The sequence below is a fragment of the Martes martes genome, assembly GCF_963455335.1.
Source record: "Martes martes genome assembly, chromosome: 12".
Taxonomy (NCBI): Eukaryota; Metazoa; Chordata; class Mammalia; order Carnivora; family Mustelidae; genus Martes; species Martes martes.
In genome coordinates this window covers 22,189,968-22,209,364 of record NC_137900.1, presented here as the reverse complement: position 1 = coordinate 22,209,364, position 19,397 = coordinate 22,189,968, and the positions used below count along the sequence as shown (strand labels likewise).

The window sequence follows — 19,397 nt, the reverse complement described above, 5'->3', positions numbered from 1 at the left end:
GGAAGAGCTACCAAGGCTCCACTAAGGCCATGAATATTGAAGGTGGCATACTGCCAGCCTAGCCATTTTAAAGGCAGTATCTTATATATTGTCATTGAGTGTGGATGGAAGGCAGGCACCAAGATCACCTTCCCCCAAAGGGGATGCCATGCCTGACAGCCTGCAGGTATTGCTTGCATACTCAAGGAACAGAACCATGCCTTTTTGGTATAAGGCATTGGTAGGCTGTGCCAGATTCCAGTCTGCCTTAAAGTGGCGGTGCCTGGATCAGACTGAGGAAGGAGGGGAGCGGGACAGGGTCCTGAGAAGGGGATGATTAGACATAAACTTTTGTTCTATCAGCAAGGTGCCTCTTTCACCTTTTCATTTCTTCAAAGGTGTCTTACCCTGGAAGCTGGTAGCTGCCTTGTCAACATTCCTACCACTAACAGCTAAGTGATGCTTTTGTTCTGCAAAAAACATCCTCAGTCCAGCAGCCTGAAGAAACACCCAGGGAAGGGAAGTACTTCCAGTGGGAAACCTCAATGTCAGGTTTAACATGATCACAGGACTGATTCTTAAGCAGCATCTAGGCTATTTTTCAACCCTAACCCAACCAGCCAAAGACCGACCCAGACAACACCCCCCCCCCAAAAACACTCCTAATCAGAGTTAACCCACCTTTGCAGTCCTCTGATCACTGACTTCTAAATAATGATTAAGCTACTGTAACACAATAACAGTGAAGAAACAACAGGGGCTTAATCATTATTTTCTGAAAACTAAACCTGTCTTTGATCTTCCTCTGATATGGAAGACTTGCTGTAAAAGGTGTAAAACATTCAGTGAGGGGAGAGGTGTGAGCTACTATACATTTTCAGTAAGGCTAAGCCATGGGACAGGAGAGAGAGCCCATCTCCTCAGACTTCATCAGAGAGGGAATGGGCTTTTGGGGGCTTTGGGGGGCACATGATGCACATTTCTCAAGAACTCCACAAGACTGGTCACCTTTTAGAAGGCAAAGGAAGCAATCAGTAACAGCTGAACTGAGTTACCCAAAACCCATGTTCCCAAGACAGTACACAGAACAGACATCACTATTATTAGAGAAATATTTATTCTTCACAGCACATTATTTAGGGGTAGGAAATTCTGCTCCCAGCCCTCCATGCTAGAAATTCTGGAGGAGGGTTTTCTGTCTAAGTAGTAGAGACACATCTCTGCACACAGTGACTTCAGGAGTCTTGAGAGTGGTGGGAGGCCACTGGGCAGCTTGATGACCACAGGTGGCGTTTGGGTGGGGCACAGGCTCCCTGTGGGGCATGGAGAGGGGACACTTCTGATGCGGTAGCTGATCCTTAAATGCCACAACTTTCTGGGGCTGTCTGTCCTTGTTTCTGAGCTGTCTGTTACTTCCAGTAAGGCCTTGGCCAGCAAAGACAGCTTCTTGATGGCAGGACCCGGTATTTGTCTCCTTACAGGTGGGAACCCTGTAGTTGAAAGGAAACCCCGAGATAGGCTGTGCCTGGGCCTGCACTTGTGCTTTCTGCTGAGTTTCCCCAAACTTGGTTGGGGAAGGAATGGGCTGCTGAGGGCAGGTGCTGCCTTTTGCATGCCGATGCCCCATTCTCTCCTCTTGGAACTTCCCAACAGCTGTCATGATTTTCTGAGCTTCAGGTGTCCCAGTAAAGGCAGCTCTACCTTTAAGCAGGCCTCTGCTTTCTACAGATGATAGGGGACTGGGTTTCTCCTGGGAGTTTTCTTGCCTTTTACATTTTATCCCAGGAATAAACCATTGCAAAAAATCCATCTTTTTTTAATGAAAAGGTTTTCAGAAGGAGGCTAACCCTTCTGTGAAAGGCTTTCAGGAGGCAGCTGACCCTTCTGTGATAGGGCCTGGGAAGGCTGGATTCCCAGATTTACCTTCAATACCGAGTCCTGAGTAGGGAACCTCTTCTTCAGTGCCACATCTTCAGTAGAGAACCTGTTCGTTCTCAGTTGGGATGTCTCCAGTCCTGCATCCCCTCCACCACGCTCTTGTGCCATGGAGCCCAGAGGCTTAATGGTCTTTGCAGCAGGTGGGGGATTCTTATTCTGGCACTTCCTTAAGACATGCTTAGGGACCCAGGGCTCCTGCTGTTGTTCCATAGTAATTCCTGTGTCCTCTGGATGGACATGCAGCACCTGGGAAGCTCTCATGTCCCTGCGGGAGACACCCTGGGCAGGAGTAAGTGAGGCCTTATAATTCAAACAATCTGAGGCAGGGGGTAGGCCAGTGCATTGGGCTTGGGTCTGGCTATGCTCCCTGTTCTCCAGTGTAAGCTTTAACTCATGAAAGAGTTGTTCTTTGAGATTCAATTATTTAGGATCTTGCAGTACTGGTATGTTTGGTATGGTGGTTTTGACTTGATTCTCATTCCCCTTTATAATTGGGGAGCTAACTGGCTTGTTGGTTGTCAAGATGCTAGGTTGTGATTGATGTGTATGAAATTCCTTGGTCCTGAATATCTCCCTGGACTCTGTGGTCACAACAGTTTCTGGATTCTTCATCTTTATGCCTTGTTGCCCCCCTCCTCTGCTATCATTGGAATTTGCACTCTTATCATTTGGCTCATGTCTGGCCCCACCTTGCCTTGCAGGCAGCTTTGGGGGCCATCTGTTGGCTATGGTGACATGTTTGACAGGTTTAAGAGTCTGTCTGCCATGCTTAGTTTTTGGAACATCCTCTACAAGCTGATGGTTGATATTAGAGGATGATTGCCTCGGAATTCTCTGCTCTTCCTTGTCCACAGTTGAGGTGGCGGGGCGAGGATCTTCCAGAATGGGGGCTGAATTTGCTGTTCCTGCTTTGACTCCATGGAGAGATTTCAAGCTTCCTCTAAGGGAGTTGAAGCCCCCAAGTTTAGAATTTGCCACAGGAATAAGTTTGGTTGAGCAGAAAGGGCTACAAGGGGATGTGGCCTTTCCTGATTTAAAGATCTCTATGGATTCAAGGACCCTGGAGGGAAGGCCCCATAGCACCCTCCAACGACACCTTTTAATATGGTATTCCAGCATCTGTTGTACACGAGGTTCAAGAAAGGGAAGCTCCTGGCAGGTATTCGGGGAGTAGTCCTCAACCTCTGATGGTGGCAAACTTCTTTGTTTTAATTCAGTCTGGGATTTCTCAGAAGGAAGTGATGTCTTCTTCATTATATGCCATGAATTATGCACAGTCCAGGGAGCTGACCCTCACTGATTTCCTCAGACTTTTTGCACAAATGTATTTTCAGGACATTTTCAAGTTGTCTCTAACCTGTAGTCTGCACAGACTCCGTGGAGTTTTTCTCTGATGGGCTCCTAAGTTCTTTCTCAGAATCATACCCCATATCATTATCTGAATTGCTCTCTAGTTCACTCAACAGGTCATCTTTTGGGTCATTCTCTGGGTTGTGTCCCTGATCCTTCTTCAGGTCACAGTCCTCTAGCTGAAGCATTTCAGAGTCCTTGTCATTGACACTTTTAGTGTCATTCAATTTGCTCAGACTCTTAGAGGTCCACAAGCGTCCACAAAAGCGTTGCGACTCAGGTAACTGTGGAAGAGTACTCGGACCACTCATCAGTGAGAGAAACTCATAGATTCTGTGGGGAATGCCCCACCGGTGTTGGATAAGCCTCTTTCGAAGGTCTCTCTCTAGTTTTCTCCAAAGTTCTTCATTCAGAGGAAACTGTCCAGGAGGGACAGAGATTACAACTTGGGCCTTGGTGGCCTTGTGGCTGAGAGAAGGGTTAGGAGCTGAAGGACAGTCATCGTCCTGCGATCTTTGGGAAACAGTGGGTAAACCCCACACATGTTCCTGTACCTTCTGCAACATGTTCCATTCCAGATGTTCCATTTCTGTTGACATGAGACTCTCGGATTCATTCTGAGGTCTGTGAAAACACACTCCACAGATCTTGATGTTGGGTAGAGGACCAGATGGCAGGATTGGGAGTGGCGACTGAAGGTGGGCCTGGGGCTAGAAATGAGGGATAGGTAGGGGCTGGGTTTGAGGCAGGAGTTGAGGCAGGTTCTCAGGCAAGGATGGAGGAAGTGGATGGGGAACTACTCGGGATTCCTGCTCTGGGGAGGCATTTGAGATGTTATCTGAGGCATGAGCAGCAGGGCAGAAGGACTCACTATGCAGAGTTTGGAGACACCAGAAGAGCTGGATGGGGGTTTGCTGTACATGGCCCTCCTGCAAGGTTGTAGGATATGGGCGCTGCTGACACATAGGCAGCTCCTTTGATTGGCCTTTGCTGCTCCAGAAAAGAAGGGAGGATGCCAAATCATGCTTATCAGCAATTGTTTGCTTTGGAAAAGAACGCTTTATTTCCTTCCACCTGAGGAAGTCACTCCTCTTTTGAACTTGTTTCTCTAGAAGTGCCAGGGCATCAGGGCTGAGAAGTGAGAGGTTCCCAGGCTCTACAAGGTTGGCTGCAGGGTCTCCCCTGGAAGACGCCTCTGAAGAATGCAGGGCTTGAGGGGAATCACATGGAGCCAGGGTTGAAGGGAAGAAGTCTTTGGCATGAGTTTGCCACCGAGGAAGATCTAAAATTGACAAGCTGGAGGGGCCAATGCCTGTGATTGATGGGACATAAATAGACAACCCACCAGAGCTCTCTGGGGGTGAGCTCTCTGGAACAGGCTTCATTGAGATGGAAACCGGTTTAGATTGAGTCACAGTTAAATTGCAGTCTGGTGGTGGTGAAGCAGACTGGGTTGGTGGTGCGTGATGACGAGCAAAGGTCTCAGTGGGATTCACCCTCTGAGACAACTCTGGTAAGGGACTGACATCTTGGGAAAGGGTAGGTTCTGGAGAGAAGATTGTATTTAGAGACACTGTCTCTGGACACTATGGTCCACTGAATGGGCATGATGGGGTGGGACAGGAGGAAAGGCAGGGGGCTGGGGTGGGAAATGGTCCATTGGGAAATTGGAATCCAAGGGAGGAAAGGGTTCTGGTGGCAAAGAATCACCCGGTGGTGAGGGTGGAAAGAAATCAGCCACAGGGATCACTGGGTTAGGTGAGAAGTTGGAGCCAGGTGGTAGGGAAAGCTCAGGCAGCAAAGCTGGTATTAGCTCTCCTGGAGGGACTGCTGAGAAGTCAGGGGAGAGAGTGAACGATGAAGAAGTCACAGGAGCTGTGGAAGCCAAGGGAGTGAAATCTTCCAGAGCCTGCAGGAACAGCAGCCGATTGATCTCAGCAGTTGTGCTATTACACACATCACAGGAGGGGTCTGGACATAAGAGTTGATGAAACTGGATGGTATCATGAGGGGGCTGCAGGAGACAGGAGGTACAAAACTACAGCCAGGACCAGAACAGGGGGAGGAGGCCATGGAGGCCTGACAAGGGAGGGGCCATCTGAAGCCTGATGCCCCTTCACAGTACCCCACCTTTATGACTTCACAGAGTACTCAGTAGCCTTCACCCCAATATCTGTTCCTTTGGCAACCCCCTCACATGGCATGACACACTGCAGTGAATCCTGAAATTGCCTGAAATGTGCTCTAAGATGCATCAGGATAGAAGGGGAAAGACTGGTCACCTTCTTAAAACATTGATCAGCTTCTGGGTCTCCTCCACTTCTCTTCGATGGCATCTGTAGTCTGGGAAACCAGGAGAATGAGTTATGTAGTGAAAGTAGAAACATAGGTAATAATACAGGAGTCCTCTTATGGGACTATCTTGGGCTGTTGGACTCTGAAAGCTCTAATAAACAACAGGTGAGGGCAAATGGCCAATGATGTGAAGCTGATTAGTAATCTTGCTTCATGTATAAAGTACTTTCATGTAAATTATCCCGTGTGATGATCGGACCACCTCTGTGAAGCAGAGAGGTCAGTGGTTACCTCAGGGAAGACTGAGGTATCCATGATGTCACAGAGCTTTCACGAAGTCAGGAGACAGAAGTTCTGACTCTTGACATCTCACACGGCCACCTATTGGGCAGCACTCATTGTCCAGATCCATCACTGCTTCATGTTCAGTAGTGGTCAGAGCAGGGAATCTGAGAAGTGCTTTGCACTCTGGCTGCATTTCCATGAGCCTCTCCTCTGAGGCCTCTGTTTTCTGAGAGGGAATGTACCTAGTGGCTTGCATCCTCAGAGATCCTGGACTGGGCCCTCATGGGGAGGACAGCAAGGATCAGCCTTGGAGAGCTCAGGTGGAATAGGCAGAACCTTACCTCTCAGAGTCCCACCTTTCCTCCTCCTCTTGGCTCTGCCCTGAGGCTAGAAGAAAAATAAGAATGAGGAAGGTTGGAACCTATGTCTTACTTTTCTCTCAGAAATGGAGACATTCTTTATCCAAGAACACTAGGACTTTATTAAATAGAACTTTGTGTTCCTTGCTTTTTTCAGTTTTTTGCTTCTTTGAAAAACTCTGAGGAGTATGTCTGGGAGGTCCAAACTTGGTATTCTCAGTCAGAAGTCCTTTGTTCAATGAGGACATAGAAAATGAAGCCCAACAGTCACATCTGTGCTCCCTTAGGTAGGACCCTGTATCCTCAGCCATAGCTCAGACCCCACTCTCTTCACAGAGGCTCATCACTATTCTCCTTATCAGCCCAGCATGAAGGAAGGCTTGATCGAGTGATGCTTAACCAGGGAAAGTGACTCCTGATCAAGTGCTGAGAAGCTTTGTTCTTTTACACAGATCCCATTTTCTCAAAATAACCCAATCACGACTATGGATTCCCTGTGTTTGGGATTTTACTCAAGACCCACCACCATACCCAGATAGATTGTGAGTTTCAAGTAGAAATCTTAGTCCTTCCTTAACTGTTAACCCTGCCAGGCCTCTTTTCCTAGAGGAATGAATGTCTGTTCTCTTAAGACTTCCTGTTTTAGGTGTTTCTCTGACTCTACCAAACTCATTTTAAAATTTGGGATTGGGGGTACCTGGATAGCTCAGTTGGTTAAATGTCTGCCTTGGGCTGAGGTCAGGATTCCAGGGTCTTGGAATCGAGCCCCACATTGCACTCCCTGCTTAGCTCTCCCTGTGCCCCCCCACCTCTGCTCACTTGCTTTCTCTTAAATAAAATCTTAAAACCGTAATAATCTATGCTGAGACACTCCCCCCCCACCCAATGATTTCCTACCTTTTGGGTAGTTTTGGTTTTCCAAGTTGGAAATGGAATCCCCACCAGGTAGCACGGGAACAGAAGGAGCAATCCCAACCCACACTGGAAGGTGAAGTTGGGATCACTCTCTAAGCATATTGAGCCAAAGCTCAGACATAGTTTAGTATCACTATTCAGAAATGAGAGAACATTCCAGTGTTTGAACTCCATTGTCTGAATCATAAGACAGCCTATACTGTGCACACGCTGAATATATATCCTCCCCAGGCTTACATCACAGGTAACTGTCACAAAGACAGGGGAAAATTGAACAAGGTGTGTCCATAGCCCCTCCCCCACCCACTAGCTCAGAAGACCCCTCCACCCCTCCTAGGTCCTTCAGGTCTCCCATCCTATTTTCCTACTCCTTTTCATCATTTATGAAACTTATGAAATTTTGTGTTTGTTTCATGTATAATTCATATATTACCTGAGTCCCCCTTTAATGTTTGAGGCCTTGACTTGGGTCTTACCAGGTCTGTGCCTTGACCGTCTGCAAGGCTACCTGGAATTTTTGCTTGTACCCTGACATTTACACTCAGGATCACATAGGTCCTCAGATCCATCTTTCATATAGAACGTGTTTTCCTGGGACACCTGGGTGGCTCAGTCAGTTAAGTAACCGCCCTCAGCTAGGTCATGATCTGAGGGTTCTGGGATCAAGCTCCACATCTGGCTCCTTGCTCCATGGGGAGCCTGCTTCCCCCACTCCCTCTGCCTGCAGCTCCCTGATTGTGTGCTCTCTGTCAAATAAGTAAAACCTTTAAAAGAAAATGTGTTTGCCTTACATAAACCCTTAAAGTTCTTTCACACTTACTTAGTTTTGTACATGTTGCACAGCACATTTCAGTTTTTGTTTTATTCGGCCTTTAGTATCTTCCGTCAGAGAGGCTGACTCAATTAAACTCAATAATGCATTATTCAATAATCCCAAAACTAAAATCAATATAAAATGAATGTAAACAATTAAACTTTCAAATGGTCTGGGGGTTAAGTCTGTAGCACTCCTATTCCTAAAGTTAGTGAAGCGAAACTGCGTAAAAGGTTTGGGGACAAGCTAACACACACACACACACACACACACACACACCCTTTGACAAAACAATCCAGTATATTTCATATTGAAGAATAAATTTTTTTCTCCTTTTTTTTCAGTCTTTCATAAAATATTGACCCCAGTTCTTCTTACTCTACCTAAAATACTGTGTTCTGTACATCAATACCCTAATAAGTGTACAAATTCCTTCTCAGTGAGTTGCAGCCCTGTAGCAAATGCCATAGACTGGGTGGTTTAAATGACACACATATTTTTCATAGTTCTGGAGGATGGGAATTCCAAGATCAAGGCACAGCAGACTCAGTGTCTGTTGAGACTTTCCTCCTGGTTCACAGGCAGGTGTATCTTCTCCCTACATCCTGACATGGCAGAAAAAGTGGGTGAGAGGTTTCTGGGGTCTCTTTTCTAAGGATACAAAACTCATTTATGAGGGCCCCACCGTCATGACCTAATCACCTCCCAAAGTCCTCATTTCCTAATACCATCACATTAGGATTAGGGTTTCATCATATGCATTTGGGGAGGAGCACAAACATACAGTTCATAAACTCCCCAAAGGCCAGGATAGGTTACAGGCTGCTAAGTAAGCTACTGATCCCCTCCTCTGGTGGCAGGGTGGGACCCAGGAGTGTCACAGCCTTCCTGGAGAATGTAGTCTTGAAGATCCTCACCTGATTGCCCTTGTGGGCCTTGTATATCCTTTCCTAGGAGCACCCTGCCAGGAAAATGTTTGAGAAGCTCCACCCTATATTATCATCCCCACGTATGTTTGAAAATCAACTACCTGTGACAGTTTTTCCAGGTTCCTTTTTGTCAGGTTTAAATAATCCCAGTATTTCCCTCCACTCTTCCTACATCTTCTTTTCTAAACTCTTTTATCTTCATGACAGCTGTCCTCTGAACTGCCTCCTAACTTCTCATGTCTTTCTTAAACTGGGATGCCCTTTATTTGACACCCCTGGCCTAGCATTATTAGCTTGGTCATCTGTGAAAGGGTAGGACAGCCTTCTCCCTGGCCCAGCAGAGTCTCCTTTCAGTCCTGCAGGAACAGGTCACCTGCCTGGAAGATCAGACCTGCCCAGAGGCACTGCTTCTTCCTCATCCTGACATGCAGTCTCAGCCACATTTTCATTTAATAAATAGTTACTTTTGGAAGCCAAGAGATGCCTGGTACATAGACCTCAGTGAGACTTAATAATTTTGATGAGGAGGAAGGGGAGGAGAAGGGGGATAATGTTAATGATTATGGTAATAATGTCCTAATTTTAATGTGAATAGAGAAAGATAGTCTTGTACTATACTGAATACATTCTGTTTCCCAGTCACCTCCATGCCATGAAAAATGGCAACACTTAAGAAACAGCAGAGAGCAATAAAAGTCATCTTCTCCAATCTGAAGCAGATATCATGGTCTTATTAAAAATTTTTCTACAGTAAAGAGGATGATGCTATAATAATGGGAGATTTTCTCTAAAGTGAATATTGGCATCCTAAACTATGTCAGACCTTTCAGTCCACTCTAGGGTGTCTAGAGCCCTGAAGCTTGGCTTTGACACAGTGTTTGTATTTTCATGTCAATGCTCTACTCCACTGTGCTTTAAGAATAAAGCGCAAGTATAAAAATGGTGGCTGGTAGCCCTACTTTGAAAATTGTTTTCAAGGTGCAGTGATCTAATTTCAAATTAATTGTAGCATAGCAAAACAAGAGGCCCAAGGATGAGGATGTACCTTATTGAAAACTTGCCAGTCACTTCTTGTGTGACCTTGAATACATTCCTTAACTGTTTGGGATCTCAGCATTTCCAAATAAGTTGGAAGTAGTTGTAGAGGCCACTTTCAGGCAATCAACTTGAACAATGAAAACGTGAGTCAGGCCAAAGGGCCCACAGTGACACACTGACTGAGTTCGAACAAGCCCAATGGGTGACCCACATCAAAATATCCCTAAGCCCTAGCTGATCAAAAGGTTACTTACACCAAGACACAGGTACCAAAAAAGGAAAATTCTGTATGTTCCCATACCTCCTCACCTTCCACCTATAACGACAGCCTGCCCCAGTCTCTGTTCTGCTGTCCTGCCTGCTGCTCCCTTGCAGTGTGTTCAAGGTGTATTCTATCTCCTTTGTTCTGCCTTAGGTGAATTCTTTCACCACTCGTGCCCTGCAGGCTTCCACCAGATCGGCTCACCTCACATTTGGGGGCCCCCATCCAATCGGACCCCATAGTAATTAGGCTTGTAAATACTTCTTTTAGTGCTACACTGAAATCAAAACATTGGTTGTGGTTACTACTTTGAGGTAGTTTTGCTGTTGCTGGTCTTCTCACGAAAAGCTGAGAGTCCTGCCTTGTTCTTGAATCAGATCCCAAGACTATAATATTTAAAAAGACCTGTGGCCCCTAGGTAGCTCATTTGGTTAAGGTTAAGCATCAGACTCATAATTTCCACTCAGGTCAGGATCTCATGGGTCTTGAGATGGAGCCCCAGGTGGGGCTCCCCGAATGGCAGGGAGTCCGCTTGAGATTCTCTCCCTCTCTCTGCCTCTCCCCCTACTTCCATGCACATGTGCACACTCTCTCTTCCCAATGGGTGAATAAATCTTGAATGAATGAATAAATGAATAAACCTGTCCAAAATAACTATACCTATACCTGTGGGGAACACAGCATAATGCAAAAACTTGTCAAATCACTAAGTTGTACATCTGAAACTAAGGCAATATTGTGTATCAACTATATGCAAATAAAAAATAAAAATGAAATAAATAATGTAAAAAGTAAAAAGAACTGTTCATTCATGTGAAGAAAGCATCCTGCTTAAAATCAACTTTAGGTAACTGGATATATCAAAAGAAAAGTAGTAAATTGAGGCTTTTCTTGCCTTTCTTCTGAGGAAAAACTTGGGAGATAACCCAAATCTCTGAATGCAGTCCCACAAACTGGTTTGGAGATCAGACATAGAATCAGTGTAATTAGAAAGAAGAAAAATGAAGGAACAAAAAGTAAAAGGGATGTAGGGACAAAAGGTAGAAAAACCTGAAAACAAAACAATCTATTTCATACCACTCAAAGTGTGGTCCTTGGCCTAGGCACATTGGCATCACCCAAGAACTGTTCTGGAGTACAGAATCTCAGACATCCCGCTGATCTGTTGTAGGGATGGTATTGGTGTATGGATCCTTTTCATCTGCCACTGTGCCCATCCTTTAGCTGCCACAAGTGCTTGCTGCTAACAACTCACAGCTGGCCAGAGTTACCCCTGGCCAAACAGGAGCTTCCTCACTTGGAAAGCTACACAGTACCCACCCAACAAATTTCAGTTAACAATTGACTGGTACCAAGGGATGAAAGCCTGGTTCCTCATCTTAGGGTGAGATTACTTAGTGCAGGATATGTTCCAAAACTTCCTCCTGGATTCAGACTAAAGCTCATCTTTGATTGAGACCATATTCATGATTAGCTTTTATGGCCTGCTCTGTCAGGCACTGTTCACTCCTTTTCTCCTGAGAATACTCCTCTAGTGACTTGAATAAGAATCCCCATCTCACGCTCCACTTTTAAGAAATTCAACCTAAGTTGGTTTGTCCTAGAAATAGATCTGAGAAGCAGATGCTAAGGGTAGAATTTTGTAGTTATATCTAACTTGCCAGCTGGATCACGAGTTGTAGGTGATGTACTGATAGTCTTTGGGACTCTGTAACAGGCAACTAGTAAGACTTTCACTTGAGGGGAATTGGATGAGATGCAGGTGGAGGGGATGCACTAACTGGCACAATTTCTCAGGCACTGGAGAGATAATGGGGAAGTAGCAACTCCAAAGACTGAAATTAAGTGGCTGTTGCTAAGTACCATTGACTTAGTGAAGAAAGAAAATCACAGGTTCAGACCTCTTAATAATTCAAAGTAAAGTGTGAGTGTCAGAGGCCTCCTTGGTAGCTTTTGAAAAGATTCCCATCACCCAAAGCCAGAGGGTGGAAATGGCTGTAGACAGAGAACTTAAGTGTGATATTGGCAGAGCTTTGAAGAATTCTTGGCCTCAGCAAATCTCCCATAACATTACAGGACCTAGAGAGGGAAAGAGTGGAACTCTGAGATTTGAGATGAGGATCTGTAGGTAGATGAACTTGTGATCTTGTATCCTTAATTTCTCTGAGCCTACCTAGCCAGAAGAAGTGACCTACTTCTTTTGGAGGAGAGATCTGTCACCTCATTTAAGACTGCAGAGGCCTCCAATGAGATAGGTGCCAGACAAAACAATGAATAACCTCTTTAGAATCTGCCCTCTCATCTCCACCCATACTCCAGGCCCTTTAATATAATCAAATCTCAGCAGAGCCAGCTTGGAGAAGTCCTGGACCTGTCAGGGTTGAGGAGGGATTAGACATCAAAGTTGCTATAGGACATGGGTAGAATGCACTGGCAGGAACCAGGAAAATATGTCTGGGATTGAATCCTGAAGGTGCTAGATCAAGAAGGTGGGGTATAAAGCTAGATAAAGGGATTTACAATATGAGAAAACTTTCTAATAATACAGGATTTAACTACCTGGGAAGAACCCTAAGTGATGCTTCTAACAGGCTTAGGAAAAAAGAAAACAATAGCTGGCATTAAATTAGAGAGGCCATGGAACATTGTGAGAAATAGGGTTATAGAGCTGAGGCTCCTAGAATGGATCAATTATATACAACTGGAAAACCTACCAGCTGGTCATTTTCCTTAAGAGGTCTGGAGAGCACTCCATTTATTAAAGTAATAAGGAATGAACTGGGGAAGAACACATCAACATCACTGCAATGCACAGTAATGCCTGTCCTCTGTGGGTTGAACTAGTAACTATTATAGAGTTGAGTTCCCTAGAAACAATGGGGATGACAGGATCTTGGAATAGCATGGTTAGCAAAGTATGAATGGCAGCCAAGAGGGGTCTGACTTAAAATGGTCTTTAGAAATAACTTGGAGCACATAGTATTCCTAGAGGCAAGATCGATAAGCAGCCAACTGCCCATGGTGCTATCAAATCTATCTATCATCTATCTATCTATCATCTTCCTCCAAAAAATTAGGAGTAGATGGGTAGTTCAAAAAAGTGTTGTAAGTTGGAAAGCAGGACAGATCCCCAAGGAAATCCTTCCAGTATAATAGGAAGGAAAGAAGAAAGAAGAAAGAAGGGATGGGTGTTCACGTTTTGATTTTGTTATTCTTTTGAAGTTTTTTAATGCTGAAAAGTTCTGGTGACTTTTTATTCCCCAGCACACATGCTCAATGAGTGAAGAGAGTGGAGAAATTGTAGAAAAGTGAAAGTGTTTTGAGCACTTAGACAAGAGAATTGACTAAAGAACAATCATATGAGGTCGGCTAAGACAGGGAGCTTTGTTTCCTTCCCTGGTGTGCCCCTAATGCTTCGAAGAATGCCTAGTACACAGTAAACACTGAAGGAACTAATGGATTGTTTTCAGGGAGTGTTGAAGCTGACCATTATTATAGAACATTTATGGTGGCATCAACATAATTACTTGTGTTGATTTTATCCTAGATGAATCACCCCTTTATTAGAATATGGGTCTTAAAAAGACACACTCACTTTTGCCCAGCACGACAGATGAAAGGCAAATGAAAAGCTATCAAAAGTAGAGCACTTTAGGTTTGGAATTAAGTGACAAACAATGAAGTTTTCCTTGGAGAGGGAGGAAATGAGACAAACCATTCTCAGATGGACAGGGAGATGTATAAAGTGTCTTGTAGTTCCTGACTAAGTTGGAGAATTTTCATACTGAGGGCATAAGCTGAAAGGATTAACTCGGGTGGAATGCTGGACTGTCTTTTCAGATGGCAGAAGTGTTCCTGGAGATAAGTTCTAGGATATGGCCATAACTAAACTGGAACAGAAGTAAAGGTCTCAGGGATGAGAAGGGGTAGATGGAGAGAGACCAGATTATTGGATAGTCTATCCACATGGATGTTGGGGACTCTGACTGATTCCTCCTACTTCAAGTTCCTCTCCTGGGCCCCATCCTACCTCTTTCTTATCCCTAAGTCTCCTCAGAATCAGCGTTTCCTGCAACTCCAAGCTTTAGTCATGGCATAACTCTGGACAAGAAAGCAGAAATGGGTCAGAGAGAAAGACGTCTGGAGTAGACATCTGTTTTTGTTTTGATGTCTAGCATTCACTCACCTTCTGGAAACAGTCCCTTTATTCATGTCTAGAGAACTAAACACATTCTCAGTCTCAGTCTGTGGGCAGGTGGAGTTGTCTTTCCCTAACACTCCTATTTTAAGAATGCATCTATAACTCCAGCTTGGCCAAAAGATGATTTTATGCTTTTGACAACAGCGATTGGTCAGGGATGGGCAAAACTGACCCAAAAGTGGAGCCAATAAGGCACAGTGGGATTTTCTGCAGGACTACTGAGAGACCCAACCATTTTTAGCTTCACTTAAAACTTGGAAGATACACTTAAAGCTACAAAATTGTCAGCCGGAGGGGGGAGGAGTCAAGATGGTGGGGGAGTAGCAGACAGAGATGACATCAGGTCGCAGGAGTTCAGCTAGATAGTTATCAAACCATTCCAAACACCTACAAACCCAACAGGAGATAGAAGAGATGAAGAGCAGCAATTTTAGAAAGAAAAATCGACCACTCTCTGACAGGTAGGATGTGGGAAGAAGTGAATCTGAAGCAACAGGAAGATAGACTATGGGGGGAGGGGCCAGCTCCCAGCAAGTGGTGGAGAAATGGAGCACAAAATTTGAACTTTTAAAAGTCTGCTCCACTGAGGGGCATCACTCCAGAAGCTAAGTGGGGGCAGAGCCCTCCCAGGGACAGTGTGGTCTCAGGTCCCACGGGGTCACAGAAGGATTGCAGGTGTCTGATTGTGGCAGAGCTCACAGGTATCAGAGCAGAAAAGCCATCTAGAGAGACAGAGCTGAGGAGTGAGCTCTCAGCTCAGGGTTACCTCAAACTGTGATCTGTGGCACAGACAGACCAGTGCTCTTTAAACAGGGACCCCATAAGTGGCAGATCCAGGGAGGACAATCTTCATCCGCCAGAAGAGCAGAGCAACAGGATCTGTTGGGCTTGAAGACTCTAAATGGGGCTGCATGCCAGAGACAGAAATGCTCAGTCACAGGCCATGTGAGCTTGGAGCACGGCCAGAGACCAGGGAGACGGGAGTGATTGAGCACTTTTCTCCGAGGGCACACTGAGGAGTGCAGCCCTGAACTCTTGGCTCCTCTGGGCAGGAGACTGGGAGGCCGCCATTTTCATCCCCATCCTCCAGGGCTCTACAGAAAGTGTTCAGGGAACAAAAGCTCCCTAGAGCAAACCTGAGCAGATTACTTAGCCCAGCCCCTGAAAAGGGTGGTGCAATTCGCCTCGGGCAAAAATTTGAGAATCACTGCAACAGGCGCCCTTTCCTAAAGATCAGCAAGAACATCAGCCCACACCAAGCTCACTGATGAAGGAGAACAGTGGAATTCCAGAGGAGGAGAAAGCAAAGCATGGAATTCATGGCTTTCTCCCCATGATTCTTTAGTCTTGCAAAGTTAATTAATTTTTTTTAATTTTATTTTTTTCTTACTCCAATTTTTTTGAACTTTTCATCTTTCCTCTTTTAATGTTTTTTAACTAGTTTATCTTAACAATACCTTTCTAAAAAAATCTTTTTAAACCTTCATTATTATACTCATATTTTATCCTTCATTGTATATAATTTTATTTTTTATATACATATCGGGTTTTTTCTTCTAAAAAACGTTGGGATACAATTTATTCTAATAGATAAAAATTTACCCTAAATCTAGCACAGGGCTTTGTTCTAGTCTCCAGCCTGAGAAAATTCTCTCAACTTCTTTTTCTTTCTTTTTCCAACCAACTTCTCTAATCAATTCCTTTTTTAGAATTTTTTTTTAAATTTTCATCTTTACAGTCATATTCCATCCCTTCATCATGTTTACTCTTATTTTTGTGTATATATATATAGTTTTTCTTTCTTTAAAATTCTGGGAGGTAGTTTCTTCTAGGAGACCAAAATACACCAAAAATCAAGTGGGTGGTTCTGTTCTATTTACCAGTCTAATAGATATATATACATATATATGCATATATATTTTTTTAATTAAAAAAAATTTTTTAACTTCTTTTAACCCCCTTTCTTCTCCCCCTGATTTGGGGTCTCTTCTGATTTGGTTAGCACATATTTTTCTGGGGTCTTTGGCAACCTTTGGCACCCTTTTGGTATTTTATTCTCTCCTTCATATATTCTTATCTGGATAAAATGACAAGACAGGAAAACTCACCACAAAAAAAAAGAACAAGAGGCAGTACCAAAGGCTAGGGACCTAATCAATATGGACATTGGTAATATGTCAGATCTAGAGTTCAGAATGACAGTTCTCAAGGTGCTAGATGGACTCAAAAAAGGCTTGGAAGATATTAGAGAAACCCTGTCTGGAGAAATAAAAGCCCTTTCTGGAGAAATAAAAGAACTAAAATCTAACCAAGCTGAAATCAAAAAAGCTATTAATGAGGTGCAATAAAAAATGGAGGCTCTTACTGCTAGAATGAATGAGGCAGAAGAGAGAATTAGTGATATAGAAGGCCAAATGATGGAGAATAAAGAAGCTGAGCAAAAGAGAGACAAACAACTACTGGACCATGAGGGGAAAATTCAATGGCAAAAATGAACTATTGGGACTTCATCAAGATCAAAAGCTTTTGCACAGCAAAGGAAACAGTTAACAAAACCAAAAGACAACTGACAGAATGGGAGAAGATATTTGCAAACGACATATCAGATAAGGGGCTAGTATCCAAAATCTATAAAGAACTTATCCAACTCAACACCAAAGAACAAAGAAGCCAATCAAGAAATGGGCAGAGGACATGAGCAGACATTTCTGCAAAGAAGACATCCAGGTGGCCAACAGACACATGAAAAGTGCTTCACTTCACTCGGCATCAGGGAAATACAAATCAAAACCACAATGAGATACCTCACAAAACAAACTGAGGGTTGCTGGGGGAAGGTGGGTAGGGAAAGGGTGGTTGGTTATGGACACTGGGGAGGGTATGTGCTATGGTGAGTGCTGAAAAGTGTGTAAGCCTGATGATTCACAGACCTGTACCCCTGGGGCTAATAATACATTCTATGTTAATAAAAATAAAAAAATAAATAAAGCAAAAAGAAAGAAAGAAAGAAAGAAAGAAAGAAAGAAAGAAAGAAAGAAAGAAAGAAAGAAAAGAGGAAAAAAATTTTTTTAAAAACATTGTCTGACAGAAAGTCAGTCCAGAATGCCAAGAAATGGATAGAAAGTGAATCTTGAAGGCATCATTTGAGCCCCAGCATGAACCCTTGTACCTTAGTCCAACCTTATTCCCAGACTTTCAGGTACCTAAGTCAACAGATTCTCCTTTTTAAGTCAGTTAAGTTATATTTCCTGTCACTTACATCCAAATAATTCCTCACAGTATAAGGGGGCTCTCCATCCCTGGCTCCCACTCTCATGCTAGCCCATTAAATATTTATTACATTCTCTGTCCTTCAGGTTGCCCTACTATGAGAAGGAATTAAGAAATAAGCATTGAGATTGCAGTCCAAGATGGCAAAGGAATAAGAGACCTTAGTTTTGTCTGGTTGCAGGAATTCAGCTAGACAGCTATCAAATCATTCCAAACACCTGCAAAATCAAGGGGAGATTGGCAAAAAGAATACCCACAACTCTACAAACAGAAAAGTGACCATGTTCTGCCAGGTAGGAGGTGGAAAGGAGGGAATCCAAGGTGATAATATGGGAAGATAATCCATGGGGTGTAAGGAGCCTCCGTCAGCTGGCTACAGGCAAGTGATAGAGTAGCAGAGCACAAAATCAGAACTTTCAGAAGTCAGCTCCAGTGAGGGACGGCCCTGCCTGAAAGACTCCTAGGTGCCGAAGCAGGCAGAATCCTAGGAGGGGCAATGTGGTCTCAGGATTCCCGGGATCATGGAAAGAACAGGGGTGCCTGAGTGTGACAGAGTTCCCAGGCATCAGAGCCTTCAAGACATAGGTATGTGGAAAATATCCCAAAATGGGAGTATGTGCTCTAAGATCCCTAGTACTGCCTTTTCCAACAGTTGAGTGACCCATTCTCTCTGATGTTCAAGTGATGAGAATTAAATTTCAAATGATGGATGTGCTGTATTAAATATATTAACAAGAACAGAAATCAAACCTTGCAACCTGTAGAGCTCCCTTCCTCTCTAATGTGGGCTAAGTCTACAGAAGCTGAGGGTTACTTCTACACACCTATGGTCTGGGAGCTAGGGCAAAAGAGAGAGAGACTGTAGTAGAGCTGGATGAACTTATTACACCAGCTTCCCTCCCCACTCCCCAGTTTGAATACTGATAAGTCAGGTGGTTCTCAGGGTTTATTTTACTTAACCATTCAGGATAAACTCAAACTACCTTGACTTCTCTATGTCACATTTCCTTCCTTTTTGGATGCTCCAATCTCTTTGATGGTTACTTACCAGGTGCCACTTCCTTTACCCATTAAGCAATTTTGACGTTGATGACTTTGACATGAATCAGGACAAAGATCCACTTAGCATGTTTGGAGACTTTTGCACCAGCAAGCTGAGGGAGGTGTCCAAGAAGAAACCCTTGCATTAGGAAGACTTCTGAGAAGATTCCAATCATCCCCACTTCTGGTGTTCACACCCTTGTGTAATTACACCTGCCCTTAAGCATAGGCTGGACTTAGTGATTTGCCTCTGAGTGATAGGATAAAGGAAAGGTTATAGGATGTCATTTCCATTACTAGTTTCCAAAAGATTGTAACTTCTATCTTGTTTGCAAACTCTCTGCTTGCTTTGATGAAGTAAGCTGCCATGCTGGAGAAGCCCACTTGATAAGGAACAAGCCAGCCCCAGCCAAGAGCCAGCAAGGTACTGAGGATCTCATTCCAACAGACTTTGAGGAACTGCATCCTGCCAGCAACTATATGAATGAGTATGAGAGCTGGTTCTTCCCCAGTCAAGCCTCCAGTTGAGAATGTAGTAGCCTCAGCTGACACCTTAAATGGAGCCTTGAAGCAGAGAATCCCGGTAGGCCTCTCCCAAATTTCTGACCCACAGAAGCCATGAGGTAATAAGTATGTATTTTTTAACCCACTAAATTTTGGAATATCCATTACACAGCAATAGATAATTAAGGCACCCCTCAATTACTATAACCTTGGGGTA

General features: G+C 44.1%; 1 protein-coding gene across 1 annotated transcript in view; it reads right to left on the bottom strand.

Annotated features, from left to right (window-relative positions):
• Positions 1–1,150: 1,150 nt before the first annotated feature.
• Positions 1,151–19,397, bottom strand: part of LOC308353298 (spermatogenesis-associated protein 31D1-like) — a gene marked incomplete at both ends in the record, with an annotated part of 40,834 nt that continues 22,587 nt past the window's right edge. Inside the window, 9 exon segments of the mRNA XM_080820173.1 lie at positions 1,151–1,786; positions 1,788–1,835; positions 1,837–2,337; positions 2,341–2,357; positions 2,607–3,194; positions 3,197–3,269; positions 3,273–3,977; positions 3,981–4,846; positions 4,849–5,260. Coding sequence (XP_080676299.1) covers positions 1,151–1,786; positions 1,788–1,835; positions 1,837–2,337; positions 2,341–2,357; positions 2,607–3,194; positions 3,197–3,269; positions 3,273–3,977; positions 3,981–4,846; positions 4,849–5,260 — 3,846 coding nt within the window.